This window comes from Pituophis catenifer, unplaced genomic scaffold (genome assembly GCF_029215685.1).
Source record: "Pituophis catenifer annectens isolate HBS135680 unplaced genomic scaffold, rPitCat1.0.hap2 SCAF_1, whole genome shotgun sequence".
Lineage (NCBI taxonomy): Eukaryota > Metazoa > Chordata > Lepidosauria > Squamata > Colubridae > Pituophis > Pituophis catenifer.
In genome coordinates, this window is record NW_027256881.1 from 100,289,837 (window position 1) to 100,314,713 (window position 24,877).

General features: G+C 37.5%; 1 protein-coding gene across 1 annotated transcript; it reads right to left on the reverse strand.

Moving 5' to 3' along the window:
- Nucleotides 1-1,964: 1,964 nt before the first annotated feature.
- RPF2 (ribosome production factor 2 homolog) lies at nt 1,965-23,928 on the reverse strand. The gene is made up of 10 exons (XM_070953279.1): nt 23,855-23,928; nt 21,559-21,691; nt 20,046-20,083; nt 17,860-17,899; nt 14,715-14,796; nt 13,242-13,318; nt 11,536-11,635; nt 11,003-11,105; nt 3,621-3,765; nt 1,965-2,395 (listed from the first exon to the last, which is right to left on the reverse strand). Exons 1-10 carry the CDS (start codon nt 23,875-23,877, stop codon nt 2,219-2,221), a joined length of 918 nt encoding a protein of 305 aa, XP_070809380.1. The 5' UTR covers nt 23,878-23,928; the 3' UTR covers nt 1,965-2,218.
- Between the last annotated feature and the right edge of the window lie 949 nt (nt 23,929-24,877).

The window sequence follows — 24,877 nt, forward strand, 5'->3', positions numbered from 1 at the left end:
AAGTAGCTTGTTCAATAGCGTGCTGTCAAGTTGAAACCAAAATAATTTTAAACATTATGTTATTCAGGGCAGCTTGAACAATAAAAAAAATTATAATTAAAGCATTGCCAGCAGCAACTGATTAAAAGAAAATGACAAGTGTAGTCACATTTCTCACTATCTTCCACTCATTTTTATGACATGTATGCCAAATAATTAAATCACAATAATTTTCAAAGAGGTAAATAAGGAAAAAGAGAGCCATCTTTAACAATGGATTATAGATTTGGGAAAGATTTTGAACAAACAACTTTCCACTTGAAGCCCGAATAAGGGTCAAATGAATGAACTCATATATATCACATTATAAATAAAGGACAAGCAATCAATTATAGTTCCTTGTTGGTACCTAAAAGGAGCTGCTTTTTAGTTTGCATTTTTTTTGTTAACAACCCCAACCCGACTCCCAGTATGAGATGGATGCTCAATTTAGATTTATTTTTTTTTATTTGATTTATATGCTGCCCTTCTCCGGAGACTCAAGGCGGCTTACAATGCATTAAGCAATAGCCTTCATACTTTTGTATATTTATACAAAGTCAGCTTATTGCCCCCACAAACTGGGTCCTCATTTAACCTACTTTAGAAAGGATGGAAGGCTGAGTCAACCTTGAGCCTGGTGAGATTCGAACTTACAGTAATTGCAGACAGCTGGTGTTAATCACAATGCTTTTTGTCTGCTGAGCCACCAGGCCCTTATGCTAGATTGTAGCATAAATTCTTCTTTATTAAAAAGAAACAACCCTGGCCCTTAGTTTGTTAAGTGAGAATCATCCTTCATGTGAGGTCTGATGTTCTAACAACTCTAAACTGAAATGAATCATGGCTGTTTCAGACTTTGATGAAGACACTTCATCTCAAGTATGCTACTAAATTAATTCTACCAAATTACTAGCACTAGCACTATAGGGCATTATTAATGGACCATTTAAGCTTTTTAAAGTTTTTTAAACCAGCCATTTGAAGTTAAGGTCTATTGCAAACGGACAGGATATTGAAATGTTTTTGTAAGAGTTTCTGAGAGTATCGGCATCAAATCTGAAAAGACTTTGAAAAGAAGACTTCAGTAAAAAATGTTTCACCCTGTGTCCTATGACCAATTAGGTCACAGAAAGAAAAGCCATATATGATGTCATGTTTTTGGGAGGTCTGGGAGGCACTGCTTTTCTGAGTCAAGATTGGCACTATGGAACAGCCTCTTCCCTCCTGATATTTTGGAGGTTTTTAAGGACAGAGTTGTTGTGGAGAACCTTGTCTTGATATTGTCATGCCACCTTCATTTTCTATTTTTATTGTTTGCAGTTTTCTATTTGGATGGTATTGTTTTGCTCTTTATAGTTGTTAAGCTGTAGATGCTTTGCTTGGTATTTTTTTATAGTCTATGTAGGCTGAAGAGTCTCTGGATTGTGTAGGTTGGAAATGTAGAAATGAATACAGAAGCTGAGAAGCTATCTTGATAACAAATTGGACTCTGCTCAAATAAATCTTATCAACCAAGAATTTTTTTTGTTTTGTTTTCTAGCTGTACATTAATTGGACTTAGGTATGTCATAGCATGATGGGTAAGTTTGTTTATAGGCATGTACATTGTTTACTTTCTTTCTTTTTGCAACGCCTGCAGTTTTTGTTGCTTTTCCCTAAAGCAAGAATACATACTATAATCCAAAAATATTAAGCTAGAGGGGGAGAAATCACCTGCTGTTCCTAACCTTATAGCTCTATATGCATTCACATTTTAAAGTTCTTGAAAAATCTTGCTTCTAACGTGCTTCCTTTTCATTTTATTCTTAGTCAAAAGAAATGAAAACATTCTGGAAATTGATCTTCATTTCTAGACAAGCCTTCGGCTCTATATAATTTGAGCAAATCAAATATATTTGCTCAAATATATTTGAGCAAATCCGCTCCAACCCCCTGAAAAAACAAACAAATGCTGTATTTTATATTCTAAATAATTTATGTTAAAGATCGGGAAAAGATTATGGCGAGATCAAGCACCTATAATGGCCAGACATATCTATATCAAAGATCAGGTAAACTTGACTAGAAAAAAATTAAGATCCTCCACTGTTTAAAAACATCTTCAGAAAAAGGAAAAATAGTAAAATTTACATGGTAAGATTTAAGTTTATATGGCATTTCACTGATAGGAGCCAATGCTCCTTCCAGTCTAAACTTCTCATTCCAACTTTAGTTTCTTTGGATCTTCTCCACCTTCAGTTTTCTTTTCAGATGGTCTTTTCTTTAAGCCTTTCATTTTTCTAGTCTGCAGTTTATCCAGGTCCTGTTTCTGCATGTGAATCCGCCCATATTTTGTCCCAAAGACATCATGAGAGACATTCTTCTTCTTCTTCGGCTAGAAATACAAGAAAATGCCCATTTTTTTTTTTTATCTAGAATGACATTTCTTCAAAATGCAATCCTTATCCAATGACTGGAAAATGTCCTTCCATTACAACTTAAATCTAATTAGTTAATTCATTATTTCATCTAATTTAAATTAATTAGGAAAAACAAAGCCATGACATCTGGAAAATTGTATTGATGTCTCATTTGTGGACCAAGTTCAATTCTAACGCTCCCTAACTCTATTGCCTTCCAATATGCTGACCTCTCCCAGAATTCTCATCAGAAGCCCTGTAGATTGATCCACATATGTCATATGAGGAAGGCACTCAAGTTAAAGAAAACTGGTTTAATTTGCAAAACTCCAAAAACAATGATTTAAGGATTACAAAACTAGACTAACTCTGTCATATCATGTTAGCTCTTTATGATATTACCTAAACACATCCATGGAGAGCCAGTTTGGTGTAGTTAAGGCACCAGGCTAGAAACTGGGAGACCATGAGTTCTAGTCCTGCTTTAGGCACAAAGTCATTCTCTTTCAGTCTAAGGCAGCAATGGCAAACTATTTCCAAAACTTTGCCAAGAAAACTGCAGGGATTAGTCCAGGCAGTTGCCCGGAATCAAGACTGGCTTGAGGCCATACATACAAGGATATCCCTACCTCAATAAAATAAATAGTGACTACAAATAAGCCAAGCAGCAATCATTCCCAAAGTAGATTCAAAGGACATTTGTAATCCTTAAAGTACATTAAGAAAAACAGGGTAGCACATATTAGTGAATTTAATTAAGTAAATAAAACTGTAAAGAATTGTAGTTCAGTTGCTCTGATCCACAAACAAATATATATGTGTGTGTGTGTGTGTGTGTGTGTGTGTGTGTGTGTGTGTGTGTGTAGGTCTTTGGTTATTCGGGTCTTCTCCCACGTAAAATTGGAAGTGTCTTGGCGATGTTTCGACGAAGTCTCATTCGTCATCTTCAGGCTGGTGTTCTCGGCTTCGTGCTTCCAGGAGCAAATGAGACTTCGTCGAAACGTCGCCAAGACACTTCCAATTTTACGTGGGAGAAGACCCGAATAACCAAAGACCTATATATATATATATATATATATATATATATATATATATATATATATATATATATATATATATATATCAGTTATGTATCACTTTCAGTTCTGCACTTGGGGCAGACTTTCCTGGCATTAAATGTATAAAGACTTGTCCACCTACCTTGAGAGCTTTAGGTTGCTTTAGTGACAGCTTATACAGATCATCTGATGCCAAATGTGTTCTCCTTATCACCAAATCTAATGAGGGTCCCATATCTTCAAGTTCAATCCTTGGTATTTTACAACCAGACTTTTTCAATAACACCCTTGAAAATAGGACAAGGGAAAAAAACTTATTTGATTAGTTCATCTGACATTCTGAATCCTTGTAGCAATCTTCCTTCTTCCAGACACTTCAGCACGAAGAACTAATCAGTTGTATGCAGTTCATATCAATACCTCACGCCAACTTGCAAAAATATATCAGGTCTATATAAATAATATCAATGGATAAATATTTACTAAAATCAAGTACTGTGTAAAAGATCCTGGATCAGGACTAAGCAGAAAGGAGCACCCCACAATATGCCATAAATGTTGCCTCCCAAAGGAATATTAGCAGCCCTTTCTCCATAGATTCTTTCTGGAGAAACACTATGCAGAATAATGGCCATACACTTTTGTGAGATAGAAAATATTGTTTCATTTAACGTATAGATAACATACTTTGGCTTATTTTGCAGAAAAGTATTTTGAGGTAAACATTAGTTTGTAATGTCCTTTTTTGGCTATGCAAGTAACCTTCAAAGGGAACAATTTAATGAGATCAAATAGTGCCGAAAAATATTATTAAAGAGGTTATAGAAAAGAAACTAAAGGTGTATATTGCAGGAAAAAATAACAGAAATACAGCAGGAATGCAGCTTGGATAAAAAAGATAGAGAAAGAAAAGAAAAAAAGGGGGGGGGCAACAGCAGAAATGGTGGAGAAAAGGGCAAGGAAGATCAAAAATTGGTCAGCATCAGATAAAGACGAACTGCTGGGTTTGGGGTTGAAGCATCTAACTGGGTAATTAGATTTTAGTATCTACATTTGGAAAACAACATTACAACCAATGATGGACAAGCAAATCTCTAGACTATATTTGCCCTGCAACCCATGCAAGATTTTCTTTCTTCCTTCTCCGCCTGTATGCCTCCAAATCTAAAGTCTGGGTAGAAAAAAGAAAACTTCAACATCGTTCTGCTGTGTCTAGAAGACAGCTGGATACTGATCTCACCACCATGCACCCACTTTACCATTGGCATCATTCAGTTCTGTCCTTTTATTTATACATACTCTCCCCATCTACTATTACAGCAATAGAGAAGTATGACATCCAGTTGTTCATCAGTTTATTTTTGATCCATATTTAATTTCAAAACTAAGGACTTGGTGCAATCCAGTTTCCAAAATAGTAGCCTGATCATCTCATAAGAGAAATGGATTGGTTGAAGGATAGCTGAGTAATTTCTTCTCCATCCTTGTTGAAATTACACACAGAAATGACCAATTGTAGCCTAATAGCAGCTAGATGCAATTAATATACTTTAACATAAATTAATTAATATTAATTCTTAATTAATATTCTTCTTGGTTCATCAGTCCCAAGTCCCCCTGCACATACCAGTTGTTTAAAAACATGCATCATTGCCACATTCTACCAAAGCTGTATTAATAAATATCAGACATGACTAAGTTTGAAAAGAGATGTACCCGCTCATAAAAGGTAAACAATGTATTTTGTCTTTCATCATTTGAAAGTAAAGCAAATTCCTTTTATAATCTTATCAGAAACCCGGTTCTTATTGCATCTGAACTATATTCCTGCTCATTAACACTTAGTAGATTGACATTTGTGATATTAAAACATTTAAAAATTTTAAACAGCTGGAATTTCCCTGTACGAGTGGCAGCAGTTTCCAAAATCTTCAGACTGATACATAAGTCTGATTTGTTCTTTTCTCATTATTCTCTCCACTGAGATGGTTAGTCAACCAAGCATAATATAATGTCTGATGTTATTAGATTATAAACATTGGTGATCATATACTCTGATCTTATGTTCCAACCTCCTTCTCTTATCTTATGAGAGAGACAGAGAGACTATGATAAAACTTCACGCCCCAGACTTTGGACAGTTGCAGTCAGAGCTGTGGAGTCGGGAGATAAATGTTCCGACTCCGACTCCGACTCCGACTCCTCAGTTTTTTGTACTTCCGACTCCGACTCCGACTCCGACTCCCCGACTCCGACTCCTCTGTATTAATATGCGAATGTATTTTATACATTCCTTGAAGGAAAGAAAGGCAACATACATGTCATTACCACAGGACTACTGGCTGGGAAGCCAACAGTCTACTGTATTGAACAGTTTAAGCAAAAGACAAACACAATGAAAACAACAAAGTTTTATTAATTTTTTTTTATTAATTTAATTAATCAAGTTGCTGGATAGTAGCAGCAGGCATAAACATCAGGAACAGGAACTTTACCAGTTCAAAAATACAAACCACATTATTTGGTTGTTTTAGAACAAAAACAAAGCTTATCTATATGAACCAAAAACAAAATCTGTAAAACCTAGAAATGGTTTATATTAATCTTGAAATGTAGTTATAGGCTTAGCAAATGCAAATCAATTCAATGTAGAGTTCTAAGGAAGAGAATTGCCTCTGCCAGATCCTCTTTCATAGAGGCTCTTAAGTCAGACTTTATTATTTTTAGGGCTGAAAATAATCTTTCGACACTGACTTGGGTGGGTGGCATTGCAGTAACTATTCTGGCCACATCACTAACGATCTCTGGATAAACAAGGATGGCTTCTTCAACAGTAAGTTTTGATGAGCGATCATACTTTTCAACTTCTTTTAGTGCTTTATAAAACTCCTGTTGGAATTTTTTTATTTGGACATTTACTGGTTCTGTAACGCTTATGCGACGTCGCTTTCCTTTAGCAACTTCCATTTTGTCTAAGAAGGAATCAAAGTCTAATTCTTCGTTTGAAGAAGATGATTCTGAGTTACCACTATTGCTTAAAAGAACTCCATCCTCCTGTGGAGGTATTTCAGGTCGTAATCCCTTCATGCGAACTGCTACATCATAGAGGGCCTTTTTCCCAGTAGCAATCTGTTTACTGTTCAATAAAAGTCGGCTCATTGGGTCGACATAAATAGCCGCTAACAAGATTTCATTTTCCAGCAAAAGACTCTCTCTTTTCATCATTGAAGATGCAATGCCCTCAGCTATTAACCCTCCATTTTTGTTCAGGCGATATAACAGGCTCTTCCATTCCAAGAGGAATTTACCCGGGGTTAGATCATCACATTGCAACCTCTTGGTGACAGTGAAGGGGTGAGAAAGAAGGTTCTCCAGCTCTTTTGTTTGTGTCCACTGGCTTGCAGTTAATGCAAGATTTTCATTGTCCATTTCTTCTATGAAGTCTTTAAGTTCAAGCAAACGCTTCACCATTAAATAACTGCTTCCCCAGCGAGTTGTTTGATCCAAAATGGCTCCTTTTCCTGCACGTCTTTTCAAAATTGCATCTGTTTTTGGGGCCCTGGCTGCAACAGTTACTTGCCGTAATTTGCCAATTAATGTAGCTGCATGGCGATCTTTTAATCCATCTCTTATGGCAAGTTGCAGTGTATGAACAGCACATCGCATATGATGAATAGTAGCAAGCTTCAATGCTTCTTCAACAAAGTTGTCTAAAAAAATGTCAGCATTCTCTTCAGTTTCTAAACTTTCTCTAATACTTGCAGAGCTGTCTTCCTCTAAGTCTAATATCTGTTTGATACCTTCTTCATCTGCCTTCATCTTCTCAATTGTGCTCAACATGTTAGAAGCGTTATCTGTCACAACACATAAAATCTGTTCCTTTTTAATTTCAAAATCTTCTAGAACACCCTCCACTAACTTCTGAAGGTAATCACTGGTGTGATGTGCCTGAGTGTCCTTTACTCCGAGGGTCCGTGTTATTGTTTTGTTATTTTCATCCACAAATCTAACATTAATAGCGAAATAATTGACTCTGTGACGTGTGCATGCATCCATTTTAAGGAAGACAAAACGTCCTTTCATAACTTTCTGTAGTTCTTCCTTTTTACATTTGGCCTCCTCAATTATAAGTTTCCTTATACTTTCTCTTTCCAGAGAAACACCAAGTTTTTTTGCCATTTCTCCATTTAGGCCTAAAAAGGCTGTCTGTGAAAAGAAGGATAGTGGTACACTATTCTTTACTACCATTTCAATAATGTGGTGTTTGAATTTTTCTGGTGTCATCCTTATGGTAACTTTGTCAGATATAAAGAATTTTCTTATTTGTGATTGTTCTCCAGTAGATTTCTGAACGTTTTTTGTCACAGAAGTAGATGCAATGTTTTCATTGCTATCTTTCTCATTCACGGCTTCTAACACTTTGGGATGAAAACGCTGTAAGTGTCTTTTCAAATTTGATGCTCTTGTAGGTGCATTTTTATCAGGCCCACTGAAACTGCTAATTTTTGCATCACATTGTTTTTCACCATCATCATCTTTTCTAATACATTGGCACACGTAATGTTTTCCATCACTTGATAATGCAAAGTGCTCATAAACAGTAGACTTTGTTGTGTTTGTTGTTAGCAGTCTTTTTGTCATTGTTTAGGATGCCTCTTTCCCTAAAATATAAAATATGTTATACTAACTGGCATATAATTAGATTTTTAATATCAACATACACAGTCTTGTAAGTTGTACGTACATGGCTTTATACAAACAAATAAGCTATATATCCCAGCACTAAACCTAGACATGATTTGTCCTATACAATATAAACACTTACAGTTGAATCCAAGAAGCTGTTCCACCAAGTTCTTCTAAGCCAGTGGTTCTCAACCTTCCTAATGCCGCGACCCTTTAATACAGTTCCTCATGTTGTGGTGACCCCCAACCAGGGGTGGGTTCTAAATTTTTTTACTACCGGTTCTGTGGGCGTGGCTTATTTTGTGGGCATGGCTTGGAGGTTATGTGACTGGGTGGGTGTGGCTAGCTGGTCATGTGACCGGGTGGCCATGGCTATGTGTATAGAGGGCTGAAAAAAGTCATTTCTGACAGGTCCTCGCACTTTTGACTGGTCCTCACACTTATGACCATCCTCACATTTATGCCCGTGCAGCATTTTTAACAACCATGTCACTCATTTCACAACTGCTTCTCTTCACCATGGTGACAAGATAGGGCAAAAACGTAAAATGTGAGGACAGTCGTAAGTTCGAGGACTGGTCAAAAGGGAGAGGACCAGTCAGAAATAACTTTTTCAGCCCTCTGAGTAGTCCATATACATAAAAGGATACAGCAATAGAGAGGGATGAAGGAAGGGAAGGGAAATTAGAGTAGGAGTGAGGGTAAGAGAGGGAGGAAGAGAGGAGGAGAAGGAGAAAGGAAGAGGAAGTAGGGAGGAGAAGAAGAGGGTGAGGAAGAGAAAGTAAGAAGGAAAGAAAAGAGAGAGGTGGTAGGTTTGAGGAGAAAGATTGCTGTACAATAAAAAAGATGAAAGGGAAGAAAGCCAACCCCAAACAAATATAAAGATATTAAGATAAAGAATGAATTGTTAAACTTTAAAGAATAAAAGAGAACAAATATGAATAAATAACAATAATTAGAAACACACATACAAACATACAATGTATTTTCTTTGAACAGAGTATTTGGCCGGTTCATAAATTTAAACAGTGTTTAGTCATGTTTAAAGTTTAAGCTAACAATCAGAGTTACAAGTTTTTATAGCCTTAGCTGAATGACAGCAGTTTTTCCAATGGTTTACAGCTTCAGTCTTGAACTATTGACCCTCCATTCCCTTCACTTATGCAAGTGTCTCTAGTCCTGCAAAAAACATATTTACTTAATCCCTTATCAGTGAGAGGCTAGGTTACCCATGGGCGCTGCGTTCCCTGTAACAGCAGAACACAACACTATGGAAAGTATAAGTATTGCCACTCCTAATTGTGCGTTGCGTGCCTTATAGTGAAGCACATGAAAAGCATGCTTCTTCACGGTCACTTAACGTGTTCATTTTGCGGTTACGTGAGGCACTGCATGCATTGGTCTTTATTCTTACAGTAGAGAAGTCATTAATTATAACTTTTTGTGAATTGGGACATTTAAACTTGCTTTTTTTAAAATTCCAATCTAAATTTAGTAGGAGTCGGAGTCGGAGTCGGTGCATTGTTTGCCGACTCCGACTCCGACTCCAGGTACCCAAAATTTCCTCCGACTCCGACTCCTCGACTCCGACTCCGACTCCACAGCACTGGTTGCAGTCACATGAAACTTAGTTTTTATGACTGGATTCTATACAGGATTCAAAAAGAATTCTCAAAGTTCGGGATATTCCAGATATGGCCATGTTGTATGAAAAATTCTGAAAGTTTGTCTCAGTACGTATATAGTAATGTTTTATATTCACAGAAGACAACTTGCCCTAATATTTCAAACATATTAAGAAACTAAGACATGTATGTGGGTCATAATAAACCTGAACTGATATCATAGCAAAGCAGATGGAATTTGAGATCAACAGTTTGTAAACAGGTCTTGTGTCTATGTTCAACTTTCACAGAAATGCAAAGAACAGCAAAGTAGGGATATCAGTATTCAACAATCACTCTATTCCAGACCCTGAATTGCTGAAGATAACAATATAAAGCTAACAGTTATTCTATAACAATCCAAAACAGATAATTAAATCTAGATAAACCTTCAAGAATAGAATACAGTGGGGCTTTACTGCAAAGTAGGTGACATTAAGCTGTGTTAGCACAGTAAAGGTTAATGAATATTAACAAAGTGGGAGAGCAATACTGACAAAACCAATCACAACTGGATAGTTTGAACTACAAGGAATATTGTAGAAATAATAGGGTACCTCCTGGTTTAAAAGGAGAGTATTTTGGTGGGCATTTTCTGAGGAAATCATGATTTTTGGAGAAAGAATTTGCTTGAGCGGTATATGTGTTTCATATGTATACGCACTTTGCTAGTGCTGAGAATCCATAGTTTTTATCAACATGTTTAGCTTGAAAATAAAATTTCTAAGTACAATTAATTTACCTGTAACATTACGTTTCTTTTAAGTAGATGAGGATTTTAAGTAACATTTTAATTGGGTCTTCGGCCATTTCATACAGACAGTAGGTGTACCACACAATGCAATACTTTATAATCTGTGGGATAATACCATGGGAAGCCAGCCTGAAAGGATGAAATTAGAGTTTTTCCCACCTAAAACATCTTTCCTACATTGCTCTAATCCAGTGTTTCTCAACCTTGGAAGCTTGAAGATGGGTGGACTTCAACTCCCAGAATCCCCCAGCCAGCGCTGCTGGCTGGGGGATTCTGGGAGTTGAACTCCACCCATCTTCAAGCTAACAAGGTTGAGAAACAGTGCTCTAATCCAATCATACACAAACACACCACATCTCTAGTCCTAGTCAGTGTATGACTGCATGTTGTGGCACATATCCAACCACCACACAGACTTACTTGTAACTTCTCATATAAATCTTTTCATCCACTGCTGTGAAATGCAGAACATGTTCTAAGCCGGCCAGACGAATACTGGGCACAACAGGGCCTCTGAAAAAATCTAAAGGGCAAAAAAAGAGCAAGAGTTAGATTTTAAAAGGTGGTCCAAGGATGCCTGGGATCCCTTAAGACCTTCTTCGGGGTTCACAAAAACAAAATTATTTGCCAGATAGTAAAGATATTGGCAAACCAATATCTAATAATGTAATTCTTCTGATTATTCTTTTTATTAGTTTTAAAATAGTTTTTTTTTTCATGAAAAATATCTTATGTTAATATCTACTGGATTTAATATTATTTTTACAAGATTCAATAACAAACTTAATTTTTCATATGGCAAATATAAATAAATATAACTCATACAAAAAAAAAAGAAGAAGAAGCTTTTTTGGGGTCCTCCATCATTATTAAAACTGGAAAGGGATCCTGAAAGCAAAAAAATTTAAGAAACAGGTCTATATGACACTAGCAGGTTAACTCAAATGGCTTACCAATTAGAAGGCTTTTTAACCTTCTGTGTTCCTCATCAATGTCAAAAGCATCTCCTGCAAATATCAGCATGGGCTTTGTTCCCTCCGGACACTTGCTGTTCTATTATAAAAATTAAAAGATTAAAGAAAAAAAAAATGATTGGCAGAGGACCAAGAGAAGGAGAAAAAGTATCCCAGAAGACCTATCACCAGGTCACTCACAACAGGAACAGACTTGCTGGGTAGACCTTGCCAATGTTAATTGGCAGCTCAGATGTTCCTTTTTTGGATATGTTGGGACTACACTCCAAGCTGTTGTCTGCACTAACTGAGAATTCTGGGAACTGCAACCCAAAATATTTAGTGGACAGCATATTTAAATTTAAAAAGGCAATTAAACAAGTAACCCAACAAATTACCATATTTTTCGGAGTATAAGACGCATTTCCCCCCCAAAATAGCGTGAATTAGGGTGCATCTTATACACAGAATGTAGCTCCGCCCACCCACCGGTCCTCACCCTTTTGGAGGCTGCAAATGCAGCCTCCCAAACAGAGAGCCTCTCAAACAGCCTCCAAAAGGTCTGTTTGAGAGGCTGACTTTGCAAAGAGAAGCTCTTTTGCAAACGGAGTTTTTGGAGGCTGCAAACACAGCCTCTCAAACTGAGAGCCTCTCAAGTAGAATTTTTTTCCCCTTATTTTCCTCCCCCCAAAATGAAGGTGCGTCTTATACTCTGGAGCATCTTATACTCCAAAAAATATGGTAGGCATTTTAAAAGTTAACTATTCTTTAATGTGCTCATAAAAACTGAAATGACAGGCACCGTATTAGAAGAGTGTTTCTTCTAAGACACTGCACTGTGATATGTACATTTACTGTCTAAAAACAAAGCAGGTGCTCCTATAGTTTCATATGGTTAAAAAATAAGTTTCAATATAGGCTGTCTTAAACTGCTGAAACCAATTTGATCTTCTAAGTTTTTATTTAAATCAGATGACAGCACCACTGGTAAACACTGCCCTGGGAACATCAGCCAAAAGTAACAGCTTAAATATCCAGGAATTCTTGGAACAAGTAGAGCAGCTGATGGTGTCAATCAAAAGCAGTAACCCATCACAGCTGGCTAGACTTGACTACCTAATTTCAAGCCCCCTGGACTATAGCAAACTACAGCTTCTTCATTGATAATCCCATCACCCAAGTTCAAAAAGCAGATTCCAGTGAGAACAAACCATGGGAAAAGCTTCCTGGATAAAGATATACTCTTTCACACATTATAGTCATATTGAGTTTCAAGTAGTATTCCCGATTTTTCTGTTTGTATCAGTTTAAAAGTGCTAGTACAAAAAAGTGTTTACTGCAAAATTAAATTAAATTGTCAAGAAAGACTAATTCAGTTATCAGTGCTGACTCAAAGGCACAAATAAATATGATCAAAATACATTAAAAGTGGTCCTTGGTGCTGAGTTTGCTTGTTTTCTTGCAGATGTTTCATTACCCAAATTAGGTAACATCATCAGTGCTAGCAAGGAACGTCTGCAAGAAAACAAGCAAGCTCAGAGAACACCAAGGACCCCTTATGTCAATCCTGAGCTACAAATATTCTCCTTTATTAATACACTAAAAGACTGATCAAACAGCAATTTAGAAGCAGTAATCAGAGAGAAAAGAGATACACCTCCAACAAATTAAGTCAGTAAGGAACTGGTGATATTTCAGAATGTTACCTTAATATCTTTGAGGGCAACAAACTTCTCAATGCCCAGTTCAATCATATCCAGAATATGATAGTCATACATTCGACCTACCAAAAGAGAGTGAAAGATCATTAAAATGTGTCTTTTGACAATGCAATATATTTCCATTTTAGAAATGAATCCCCTTTTTATGGTACATGGCTTATACATATAGTTATGTTTCTAATAAATACAATTCTTCATGCATCGTTATGATATCTGTGAAAACATAGTGCTCATATGTTTTTCCTTAAAAAATTAGAAAGTATTAGAAGACCTGACAAGACTAACAAGACTAACAAGACTAACATCCTCTTTTCCTCAAGCTCACTTGACAATCAGCCCTTGCTTATCAATGGAGACCGAGTGGAGCAAATGGCCAGTGTTAAGTTTCTGGGTGTTATCATAAAAGAGGACCTGACCTGGGGCACTCACATTGCAGCACTGGTCAAAAGGACCCAGCAGAGATTATACTACCTGAGACTTCTCAGGAAACAACAACTGACTGAAAAACTGCTGGTGACCTTCTACCGCTGCACCATAGAGAGTATTTTAACTTACTGCATCTATGTATGGTTTGTCAATTGCACAGTGGCAGATAGGACAGCACTCCAGAGGGTCAACGTCATTGCCCAGAGGATCATGGGTTGCCCTCTCCCCTCTTTGGAAGAGCTTTATAGCTCCCGCTGCCTTAAGAAAGTTCAAAACATTCTTAGATCCATCTCATCCTGAGAACCCTTTTTTTGAACTTTTACCATCGGGCAGACAGTACAGGATAATAAAAACAAGGACAAATAGGCTGAAAAACAGCTTCCATCCCAGGGCACCAGGGATTCTACTATACAGTGTAATATTAATGCAATATTGATTTTCAATTCAATTGTATAGAATGTGAAGGATGTGTGTTTGTGTTTTATTTTTGTAACTATAATGTATACTGAAGATGTCATTTAATTTCGTTGTGCAATGAAAGTAAAGTAAAGTAAAGTAAAAAAGTAAAGTAAAGTAAAGTAAAGTAAAGTAAAGTAAAGTAAAGTAAAGTAAAGTAAAGTAAAGTAAAGTAAAGTAAAGTAAAGTAAAGTAAAGTAAAGTAAAGTAAAGTAAAGTAAAGTAAAGTAAAGTAAAGTAGTGAGTTAGTTACACTATGAGCAAACCATACTGGCCTAGTCTGCATTGAGCTAATCAAAAAAATAACATTATGGCTTATTGTTACATGATAGAGAAACTTTGATTCCAGACAGTTAGCTAAGCAGAAGTATCAAAGCCTATCTACATGGATTGTAACCCTGAAAGAGATGAGCTTATATCAACTGGCCTTGACCACAGTTCCCCTACTGACCCTTTTCTTTAAATTTCATCTATTTGGCTCAAGACAAGAACAGGCTTGTTTTCACACACCGAGAGGCTCTTGATCTACTTTCTCTAATATACAATAATTATATAAATAAAACCCAGACACGTTACCTATGGTCAGATTATTAGGCCTCTTCTTGCTATGAGATCCAAACAGGAACAAAGAACAATCAGACTTCTTGGAAAAAAATTCCTAACAACAGAACACGGAGGTTTAAATATATTGAAATGCTTTGCAGAACACAGCGCAAAAGGCATAATTTGAGAAGACCGAGTAGCTATTACACCACTGTAAATCTTGCCAAAAGAAAAGATTCCATTGGCTTACAATTCCCAATTTCGTTTCCACTTTCTTCTTGTTTAGCAATCACATTCTGATCTGACAACTTGGTCATTAAATGACATGGTTGCTAAACAAACACGGGACAGAGACATGGCAAAGAACACCAGCTGCTGCTGTCTCATTCAGATAAAGTTCTCATACAGTATTCTGTGCCTGACCTGTTTCTCCTGTTTTTTGCCCCGTTGCAGGTGGAGAGATTGCCTAAACAAGTTATCTTTTCCAGAGCTGCTTTTCCCTAACATCAAATTAACAAGTTCAGCACTGTAACTTTAATTAGTCGATAAGAATGATCTGCTGCCTAAACCAGGGGTGTCAAACTCGATCCCATTGCTGGCTGCATCGGGATTTTGTTTGCCCTTGGGGGGCCAGGATGGGCATGGTCTGGTCATTGTAGCCAACTGGGTGGGCGCAGCCGGTCCCAGGGCAGCAGGGGCCGGTCCCTCACTGTCTCCAGGATGGCCTGAGGGCCAATTCTGTGGCTTATTGTACGCCGGATGCAGCCCACGGACTGTGCGTTTGACACCCCTGGCCTAAACTGACCAGACCTTAAATCAGTTTCACACTGAAGACTCCTGTTGTGTAGCATCATAAAGGCATGCATTGGTTAGAAAATGTTTTTTTTAAACTACTGTTTATTATAGTTATATTTGCAAATGGTTGCTAACCAATACTAAATGAACAGTGGGTGTAAAATGCACTGATAATGTTACCTAGTATAGTAATGAAATGTCTGCAAGAAAATAACTGAGCTCAGAGAGCACTCTGAGCTATAAATATTATCTTTTATCAGTTATCTATGAAGTATTCTGGATCAAAATCAGCAAAGATTTTGCAATTATCCTTTTTCAGAAATTCAGAAAGATTAATTGAATATAAATTGTTATCACAATGTACTATTTATAAAACACCCAATATTGCGTTTCCCCCCAAAATCTGACAGAACTCTTTCACATTCCAGTTTTTTCTGGGTTAACATAATGACAGCTTCACACTGAGAACAAACTTCTCTCAACGTCTTTACAAGAGAATACACTGACCTCGGGGTAAGTTATAAACCAAAACAATAGGATTATTGTTCCTTTTTATTAATAACTGTTCCACACCCATAATGTAACCCACAGAGGAAAAAAATATGTAAAAACAATATTCTCATTTTTTAGCTTATAATCAAAACATATTCTGCTTTCTCAAGCTATAGTATGTTTCTATAAGGCCTGGAAACTGTTCTTAAGCCTTAGAAAATATTTTTGTGGGAAAAATAGGAGGCAGAAATATTGGGCATGCTTGCTCTCTTCAGTTGACCTAAATAGAAATGTAAATATTTTAAAAAGCTGGATAAAAATATAATAACAATATCATATGCTGGTAAATGCAAAGGATCAGCTATCTTTTCTGCGACAGAGCCATCTAGAGGCAAACAAATGTATTGCTAGAGAACTCAGAAAATACCGTAACAGCATTTACCGTATTTTTCAGAGTATAAGACGCACCTTTCTCCCCCCAAAAAAGATGGTGAAAATCTGGGTGCATCTTATACTCTAAATGTAGCCCCGCTGAAAAAAGCCTCTGAAATGGAGCTTCAGAAAAAAAGCCTCTGAAACGAAGCTTCAGAAAAAAAGTCTCTGAAACAGAGGTTTCAGAGGCAGAAAAAAAAGCAAGGCACAGAGCTCACAACCAACGAACCTGTTGCTAAAATTCACCTCTGGGAACAGCTGATTGGGGGTATTCCAGAGGCTGATCAACCCGCCAATCAGCTTTTTTATTTTCCTCCCCAAAAACTAAGGTGCGTCTTATTCTTCGGTGCGTCTTATAGTCCGAAAAATATGGTATTTTATTTGTTTCCATGGCCCAATTCAAGCTTTATCAAGCTAACCATCACAGTTTGACTGAAAAAGAGCATAAATTTAGGAAATCTAGAAATCATTGCTTTCAGCTTAAGCTAGATATCCTGTGACCCAACGGGTCATCTCATTCCAGAGGCATTTCCTCATTAGATTTCTCCAAATCTTCACCAGCTTCCCACAGGACTGAATAGAGACAGACACATGAAAGAAAAACAATGGAAGGGCTTCTAATGTATTGCCTTCACTGGACTTCAACATTCTGGGAGATATTCAGATAAATCTGCTTTGAAAATAGTCCATGTTGAACCGTGTAGCATGAACATCAGGAGTTGACCACAGGAAATGTTTTACAACATTTTATTATGTTATAAACTGTTAAGTGATTATTTTTATGTCAGGTTTTATAATTTTTTTAAATTTTATAACTTTTACAAATTCCATGGGAGTAACGGGTCCCAGATTTTAGACAAATTGTCTATATTAGCTCACCTAAGATACCTTGTTTCAAAAATTGTTGCCCTATGCCGCATGATTTTGCCCAGTTAAAAGTTATGGGAACGAGAGTTTTAATAGTATGTAGATAAAGAGTAACTTAATTCACTCAACATTTATGTCATTCAGATTGTCATTAATCCTGGTATGTTTGAAACAAGTTACAGTTAGTATTTAGAACTGCTTTGGATTCAGATGACAAGTTAGTCATAGCTTTAAAAAAAAACACCAAAATGTTCAAACTCCTCATCATGGCTGTAGCAGAAGATATGCAATGGGCAATGGCACATATAGTTCTGTTTCAACAGCTATTTGTTTCCAGCATTGTAACTAACATCCTTCAACAGTTCCTTTCTCGAGATGCTTTGAACTCATTTTCAATCATTTCTCCTAGAAAGGAAGAGTTGTAGTCCAAACCCTCTTAGTGACATCAGACAAGAGAGACCTAATTTAGCACAATGTGGGGGATAGCCAATATAGACTGGATGTTGTATAACCAAATTAGATTTCACCATTCCAGAAAGTATTTGGATCTATTTTTCTATCTCACATACATAAGCCTAAACCTAATACTCACCAGAGAGGACTGGTCTTCAAAGGGCCTTGTAATATTCTTTCTGAAACAGATTTTTAAAAAACTCGTAAATACCTGCTTTAACCTACCCGCAAACTAGTACCCACCAAAAAAACCTGCTTAGTTCATATTATATGCTAAGCAAATCATGGATGCCTCCTTCTATAGCCATGATGGCAAACTTGTGGCACGCACGCCACAGGTGGCACGCAGAGCCATATCTGTGGACACACGAGCAATATCCTAGCTCAACTCCAGTATGCATGCGCACGCCAACCAACTGCTTTTCAGGGCCCAACGGAAGTTGGGAAACACTCTGTTTCCATCCTCTGGAAGGCCTCCAGGGGGTGGGGAAGGCTGTTTTTGCCTTCCCCAGGCTCCTAGAAAGCCTCTGGAGCCTGGGGAGGGTGAAAAATGGGCCTACCTGATCCACTGTGCCATCACGTGCCAAAAGCGGGGGGGGGGAGCGCAGGGGGGCGGGGCGCATTGAATTATGGGTGTGGGCACACACGTGCGCGACCCCTGCACGCTCCCCCCACTTTTGGCATGCGACGGCAAAAAGGTTAGCCATCACTGTCCTATAGCTTTGTAGTTAGTAGATAGCAGCCATTAGAAGAAGCCAATGGGTGCTGTCTGAACACAGCATGGTTTAGCATGATGTGCAAACTGATCTAAAGTAAAATGCTGCTGCTTTTCTTACCTAAGAACTGTGATGCCATTTGTTTTTGATGCTGGTCATCAGGACTACCTTATCAGTTCATACAGCAACTAATTAAATATTCTTGGGCACTGTATCAGCAAAGAATTTGTCTCCAGCTTCTGATATACCTCTTCCAAATATGGGGGGTTCTCTTTCTACTACTGCTTCCAACCCTGAGCTATTACTCACTACTATACAATTCTTTGGAAATGTATTTGTGCTGTGGCAGAAGGCCCAGGCACATACACTCCAGGTGGATTAGATCCCAATCTTTTCAGTCAGCAGAGCCAATACAAATTCTGCATGTATCTAAAAAGCATTAGATTAGATAAGGCTGTTACACATCAAATGATTTGCCTGGTTATATACACTTTCTATTGCGCAGTGTTTTATAGATTTTTTTTGCATTAAACATAAACCTCCCTCAACTACCACATATACTTGCAGATAAGCCCATCTGCCGATAAGCTGACACTCAAATGTTAAACCAAAATACCATGAAAAGTATGCCTCTTGTGCAGGGGTGAAATGCTCCTGGTTCGGACCGGATCGCCTGATCCAGTAGCGATGGCGGCGAGTGTGATGATCCCAGCTGAGTTGCTTAATCGGCAGAAGCTTTTCAAAGCATTAGAAAAAATGCTCTGAAAAGTTTAAAAAAAAAAAAAAAAAGTTGGCCATGCCCACCCAGTCACATTACATCCCCCCCACCAAGCCATGCCCACAGAACCGGTAGTAACAAATTTTACATTTCACCCCTGCTCTTGTGGATAAGCTAATCCTTAACATTTTCTTATGTATAATTGGTTTATCTGTGATGGTACATTTTTCATGGTATTTTGATTAGAAATTCAAGTGTTGAATTTCTGTACTATATGAATACCATATTGCATATACTCGCAGATAAACCCATCTCCAGATAAACTGAACCCAGTTTTAGGGAGAGGTTTTGGAACCTAGAACCTACTTTTCATAGGTTGTACTGGCTGACAAACTAGGGTGCATGTATGTAGAATTAGGTATGTGTATTTGCATGTATCTCTGTGTGTGCATACATCTAAGTTAAATTATGCAAAGAATTCAAAAGCATATTTTATACTTCTTTTTAAATTGTTAAAGTAGCTGGCCCTTCTCTGAAGCTTTAGAAAGTGTTCCTGGCTGTTTCTGCATGCAGATTTCCTTCATTTGGAAGAAAGTAAGAGACATGGCTGTTTTAATGATCTTAAAACACCTCTTCCAACTGCTTTGAACAATCCTATTATAATGTGTGAATGTATACGTCATTCATATATATACAATATACCCATGTTTCCCCGAAAATAAGACCGGGTCTTATATTAATTTTTGCTCCCAAAAACGCATTAGGGCTTATCTTCCGGTTAGATCTTATTTTGGGGGAAATATGGTGTATACACACATATACCAAATTGCCATATAAATCTGTATCACATTTGAATACCAGAGAAAAATACACCAGCAATATATCACTTACCTTTTATATAAGACAGCGAAGGGCTTTTTCAGGGCATACTATAAGAAAAGAACACTTTAATTTAGAAGTCACATTTAACAATGCAGTTAACAATGCAAATCTTCAAATGGTAATATATTTGTTTACATCAATTTAGAACAAATAAAGCCTAGATTAATGAGTGCCAGAAGGACTTCACCGGGCTTTAAGCACACTAACAGTTTTCCAGTAATGGGTCTACCAAATAACTCTGCTAATCACTTGCTGGCTCCGATAGCAACACTGAGGCACAAATACTGTCATCTCACTACAAAGGTTTCATCTGAATCAGATCAATTACATTCTCCCACAATGGTGATGGAACAGCAACATTATGTTAACATCTAGTATCCTTCGCTGTTGTCCTCTTCTCATATCCTGAGGATTTTATTAAAACAGATGACATTTTGCTATTGGAAGTCACTTTCACCCCACCCTTGCCAAATTGGGGAGTTCTTCTGACAGAGCAGTGGTGGATTCAGATTGGGCAAACCAGTAGGGGCGACTGTGGGATGCCCCGCCCACCTGCGTGGACATCATGACATCACATTTTTTTCATGTTTTCGAGGTTCTGCGCATGCGCGGAAGCCTTGCATATGCGGGAAGACAGCACTTGCGAGCCGAGCACGCACACACACACACACACACATTTGCGAACCCGTAGGGAAGGTAAGTGAATGCCACCCCTGTGACAGAGTGAAAAAATGACCTCTCAGCTTCATGGAAGGTATCCTCCTCTGGAAGTTTTTAAAACTATTTTCCTTTTCCTTTCCTTTTGTTAAACCTACTTTTCTTCCTTCAGCTCTAACACTACGATCTGCTTATAATGGGAACCCTTAAAGATAAGTGTCCTTGAGCCCTCAAGATGGAAATCGAAATAAGTTAAGTGAATACAGATATGTTGAGGAAGGCAGAGTAGGGAAAATGAAGAGACAACACTGAAAAAGTGTAGGTCTCCTCTATAACACGTGTAAGGCTCCATGCACTCTAGATTTGGACTTCTAGTCAACACAATTCCAGTATCGCTAACAAAAGTTACCATTCCCACAAATTCCATTAAAAAATAGACTTCTAGAGAACATATTTCTTCTCTTATTGTCTTACAAGGAAAATAAGACAAAAAACTGGAGCAGAAACAACTAAAAATCAAATGCTGAGATTTAAATGACTGAATTCCTACTTCATTGTGTCCCAGATTCTGGTGATAATTGGTAATAATGCTATTACCATTATTGAGAACAGTAGTGTTTCTCAACCTGTGGTCTGTGGACTCCTGGGGGAAGCAATGTTGTCACAGGGAGTCCGTGAAGGCTTGAAGAAATGTTAACGATTTAAATCTTGAGTTAAGATTTGGGGGTCTGGGGCCACAAAATATATTTAAAGGGAGTTAGTGGTAAAAAAAAGGTTAAGAACCACTGATTTACATTGTATATTTTCTGGATCCAATTCCCAAAGAAGTGCCATTACCTTTGCAGAAATTTCTAAACATACTTACAATATTTTTGAGTACTTCTGCAACTGTTAAACTTGCATTTCCTCCTTTTATGAGCATTGCATTTTTGGTGTTTTCTGTCAGTTTAGGCTCTCTTTTTTCAAGAAATCTTTTGGCTCTCTTTGTTTTAGGCTTTCTGCCATGAAAAAAACGAATGAACAAATAATAAATGAAGTTTCACAAAATATTTAACCAAGATCTACAATGCTATTATTTTATTTAGCACTTCTAAATGCTGCCCATCATAAAATTGTAACATGACAAGTTATAAAAAATACAGACATGATATAACCAGCAGCAGAACATTATTGATGCAAACTGAATCTATGAATGAAAAGGAAAAATGATATCTAATGCATCTGAGAAAGACTACTTGCCTCTCAGCATGACCCACTGAAGTGAGGCATCCAGAAGTCTAAAAGATTAGCTTGATTCATACCAGGTTGCCAAGGCTGGGTTTTTGATTCTGTCTGGATGTTTAGGTTTTTATTTACATTTTTATAAGCTGTTTGTACAGTATGCATTAAATGGGTAAAACCCAACTTTGGGTTATTGGCTATGTGACTATGTACCAATTGGGCAGAATTATCTGAAATTACAATCTCCAATTCATTCTCAAGAATTGGGCAAAATAAAGTTGAATATTTTTATTCCTCCTCCATGGCCTAAAATTTTATTTCTGCATAGGGAAAGAAAGAAAAGAATGGAAGGCTTATTCACATTCTTTCCATGCCTACCAATAATTTAATTGTTTTCTATTTTAAAGCAACATACATTGTTTATATCTCTGGAACAGACAATCTAAATGTTTGAAAAATTAAAACTAAGTTGCAATATAATTCCTCGAATCTCTCCTTTCTAACTGACCAATGTTTTTCTTCTCTCCAACTAAGATACTCCATAATCACACTGTAAAGATGAAAAACAACATATCTTATCTTGGTTTGTTGTAGCATGACCTCTTGCCATAGGTACTACACACCCATATCATCTCTTCATTCCTCACCCCATTTCACTCAGTAAACCAGCACACCTAGAATCAACTGCTTCAGGATTCCTCTTTTGAGAGTTGAAAAAATAATTCTCCATCAGAACTACCACCACTCTCTCCAAGAATATTACTAACTTTATTTGATATACCAGTGAATAAACTAGAACCCAAATTTGCAATCATCCAAATACCAGCACGGAACCAAAACATCACAGAACTGGAGGGTTTGAAACAAAGCAGGAAACAAACAACTTGTCAGATTGTAACTACTGTATTTCATATCTGTCTGCTGTGCAGTTGGTACATAATCCAAAACATGGAGAGGCATACATACGTGTACCACTGGTATTAGTACCTACCAAATAAACATTCATTCGTTTCACTTCATTTGAAATGTAACTGCAACGTCTCAAGAGAAAACACACACCACCTTAACACGAAAGTCTTAAAATTAAGAAACGTTCCTTTAATAAAAAAAACAAATGGCAGTTTAGCTGCATCCCACCAAGAAATTCACTGTTTCCTCTTATTATATAGTGCAATGATTTTTTTACCCGTTTCAAGATATTTAGTGATTTTCCTGCAGAGTACTATTATTAGTGAACACGGACAGAATTGTAGAGCCACAGCAGATCGGGGAAAAGAATAGAATATAATTTTTATTTGCCGAGTGTAATTGAACACACAAGGAATTTGTCTTGGGGCATAGGCTCTCAGTGTACATAAAAGAAAAGATACATTCGTCAAGAATCATAAGGTACAACACTTAATGATAGTCACAGGGAACAAATTAGCAATCAGAAAACAATATCAATATAAATCGTAAGGATACAAGTAACAAAATTACAATCATACAGTCAAAAGTGGAAAGAGATGGGTGGTGGGAACGATGAGAAGATTAATAGTAGTGCAGACTTGTGATCGCTGGCTGGTCGTTTTAGACCGATATATTTAGGCTTGCTACAAGCAAATTTCTACCAACCGAAGATAAGCGGCGTGAGTTCGGGATGCCCCGTGATTTTTTTTTTTTATTTGATTTATATGCCGCCCTTCTCCGGAGACTCAGGGTGGCTTACAATGCATTAAGCAAATCTCATGCCAAGCTTAACCACAAGCATAAAACCAGCTTTTTCTTTTTTTTCTCCCCCGCATCTACTTGATAAAAGGCTGCGCATATCACTTTCTAAGTACACAAATGCTTTCTCTCCCCCCCCCACACCCTTACGAGCCCAGAAATGCTTTTCATTTAATAACCCCAAAGGAAAAAAAGGACTCAAAACGGACCAACGCTGAAAACCCGGTACTTACACCACACGGTCTAAAGGCTCCATCTTCCCGGTATAGGACAGATAGCTTCACCCACGTGGACCAGACAAACTAAGGCCACCGGAAAGAGTTATAAAAAGAAATCACGTTGTGACATCACATCCGCCGCGATTTGAACATAGAGATAGAAAACGAAGAACCCCCCCCCCCCCAAGAAGCGATGGTTCTTGAACAGAGATCTCCAAACTTGGCAATTTTAAAACATATGGACTTCAACTCTCAGAATTCCCCAGCCCAGCATGGCTGGCTAAGGAATTCTGGGAGTTGAAGTCCACAAGTCTTAAAAGTGGCCAACTTTAGAGATCCCTGTTCTTGAAGATGTTATATACTTCAGGCAGCCCTGGACTTATCAGTTCATTGAGTGACAGTTCAAACCGGGCACTGAAAAATGGGACATATGACCGTTTTTCACACTTACAACCTTGCAGCATGCCTATAGTCACATGATCAAAATTCAGATGCTTGGCAAATGCTTGGTATTTATGACACGGTTGCAGTGTCCCGTGATCCCCTTTTGCAGCCTTCTGACGAGTAGTCAATGGGGAAACCAGATTCACTTAACGACTGTGTTACTAAATTGACAACTGCAGTGCTTCACTTAACAATTGGGGCAAGAAAGGCCATAAAATGGGGGAAAACTCACTTGATGAATGTTTACCTTAACAACATAAATTTTGGGCTCAATTGTGGTCGTAAGTCGAGGAGTACCTGTATACACAATTTGAATCTTACGTTAGAAGCAAAAAATTAGAGTCAAGGAATTCATGATTTGTACTGCATTATCTCCTGCTTTTAGATCACATTTTATTTGGGCAACGTCCTATTCATGGTGTTCCACTTAAGCTTCAGAAGGGGTTAAATGTTCATTGTGCTGCTGTTTGTACATATGTGCAAGGAGGTTGCTGCTTGAAAATATGTAGATTCTTTTAAACCATAGTTTGTAAATTGTGATAAATAATTTTACATTATAAAAAGCAAAGGCAGCTCTATTGGTCAAAAAGAAAA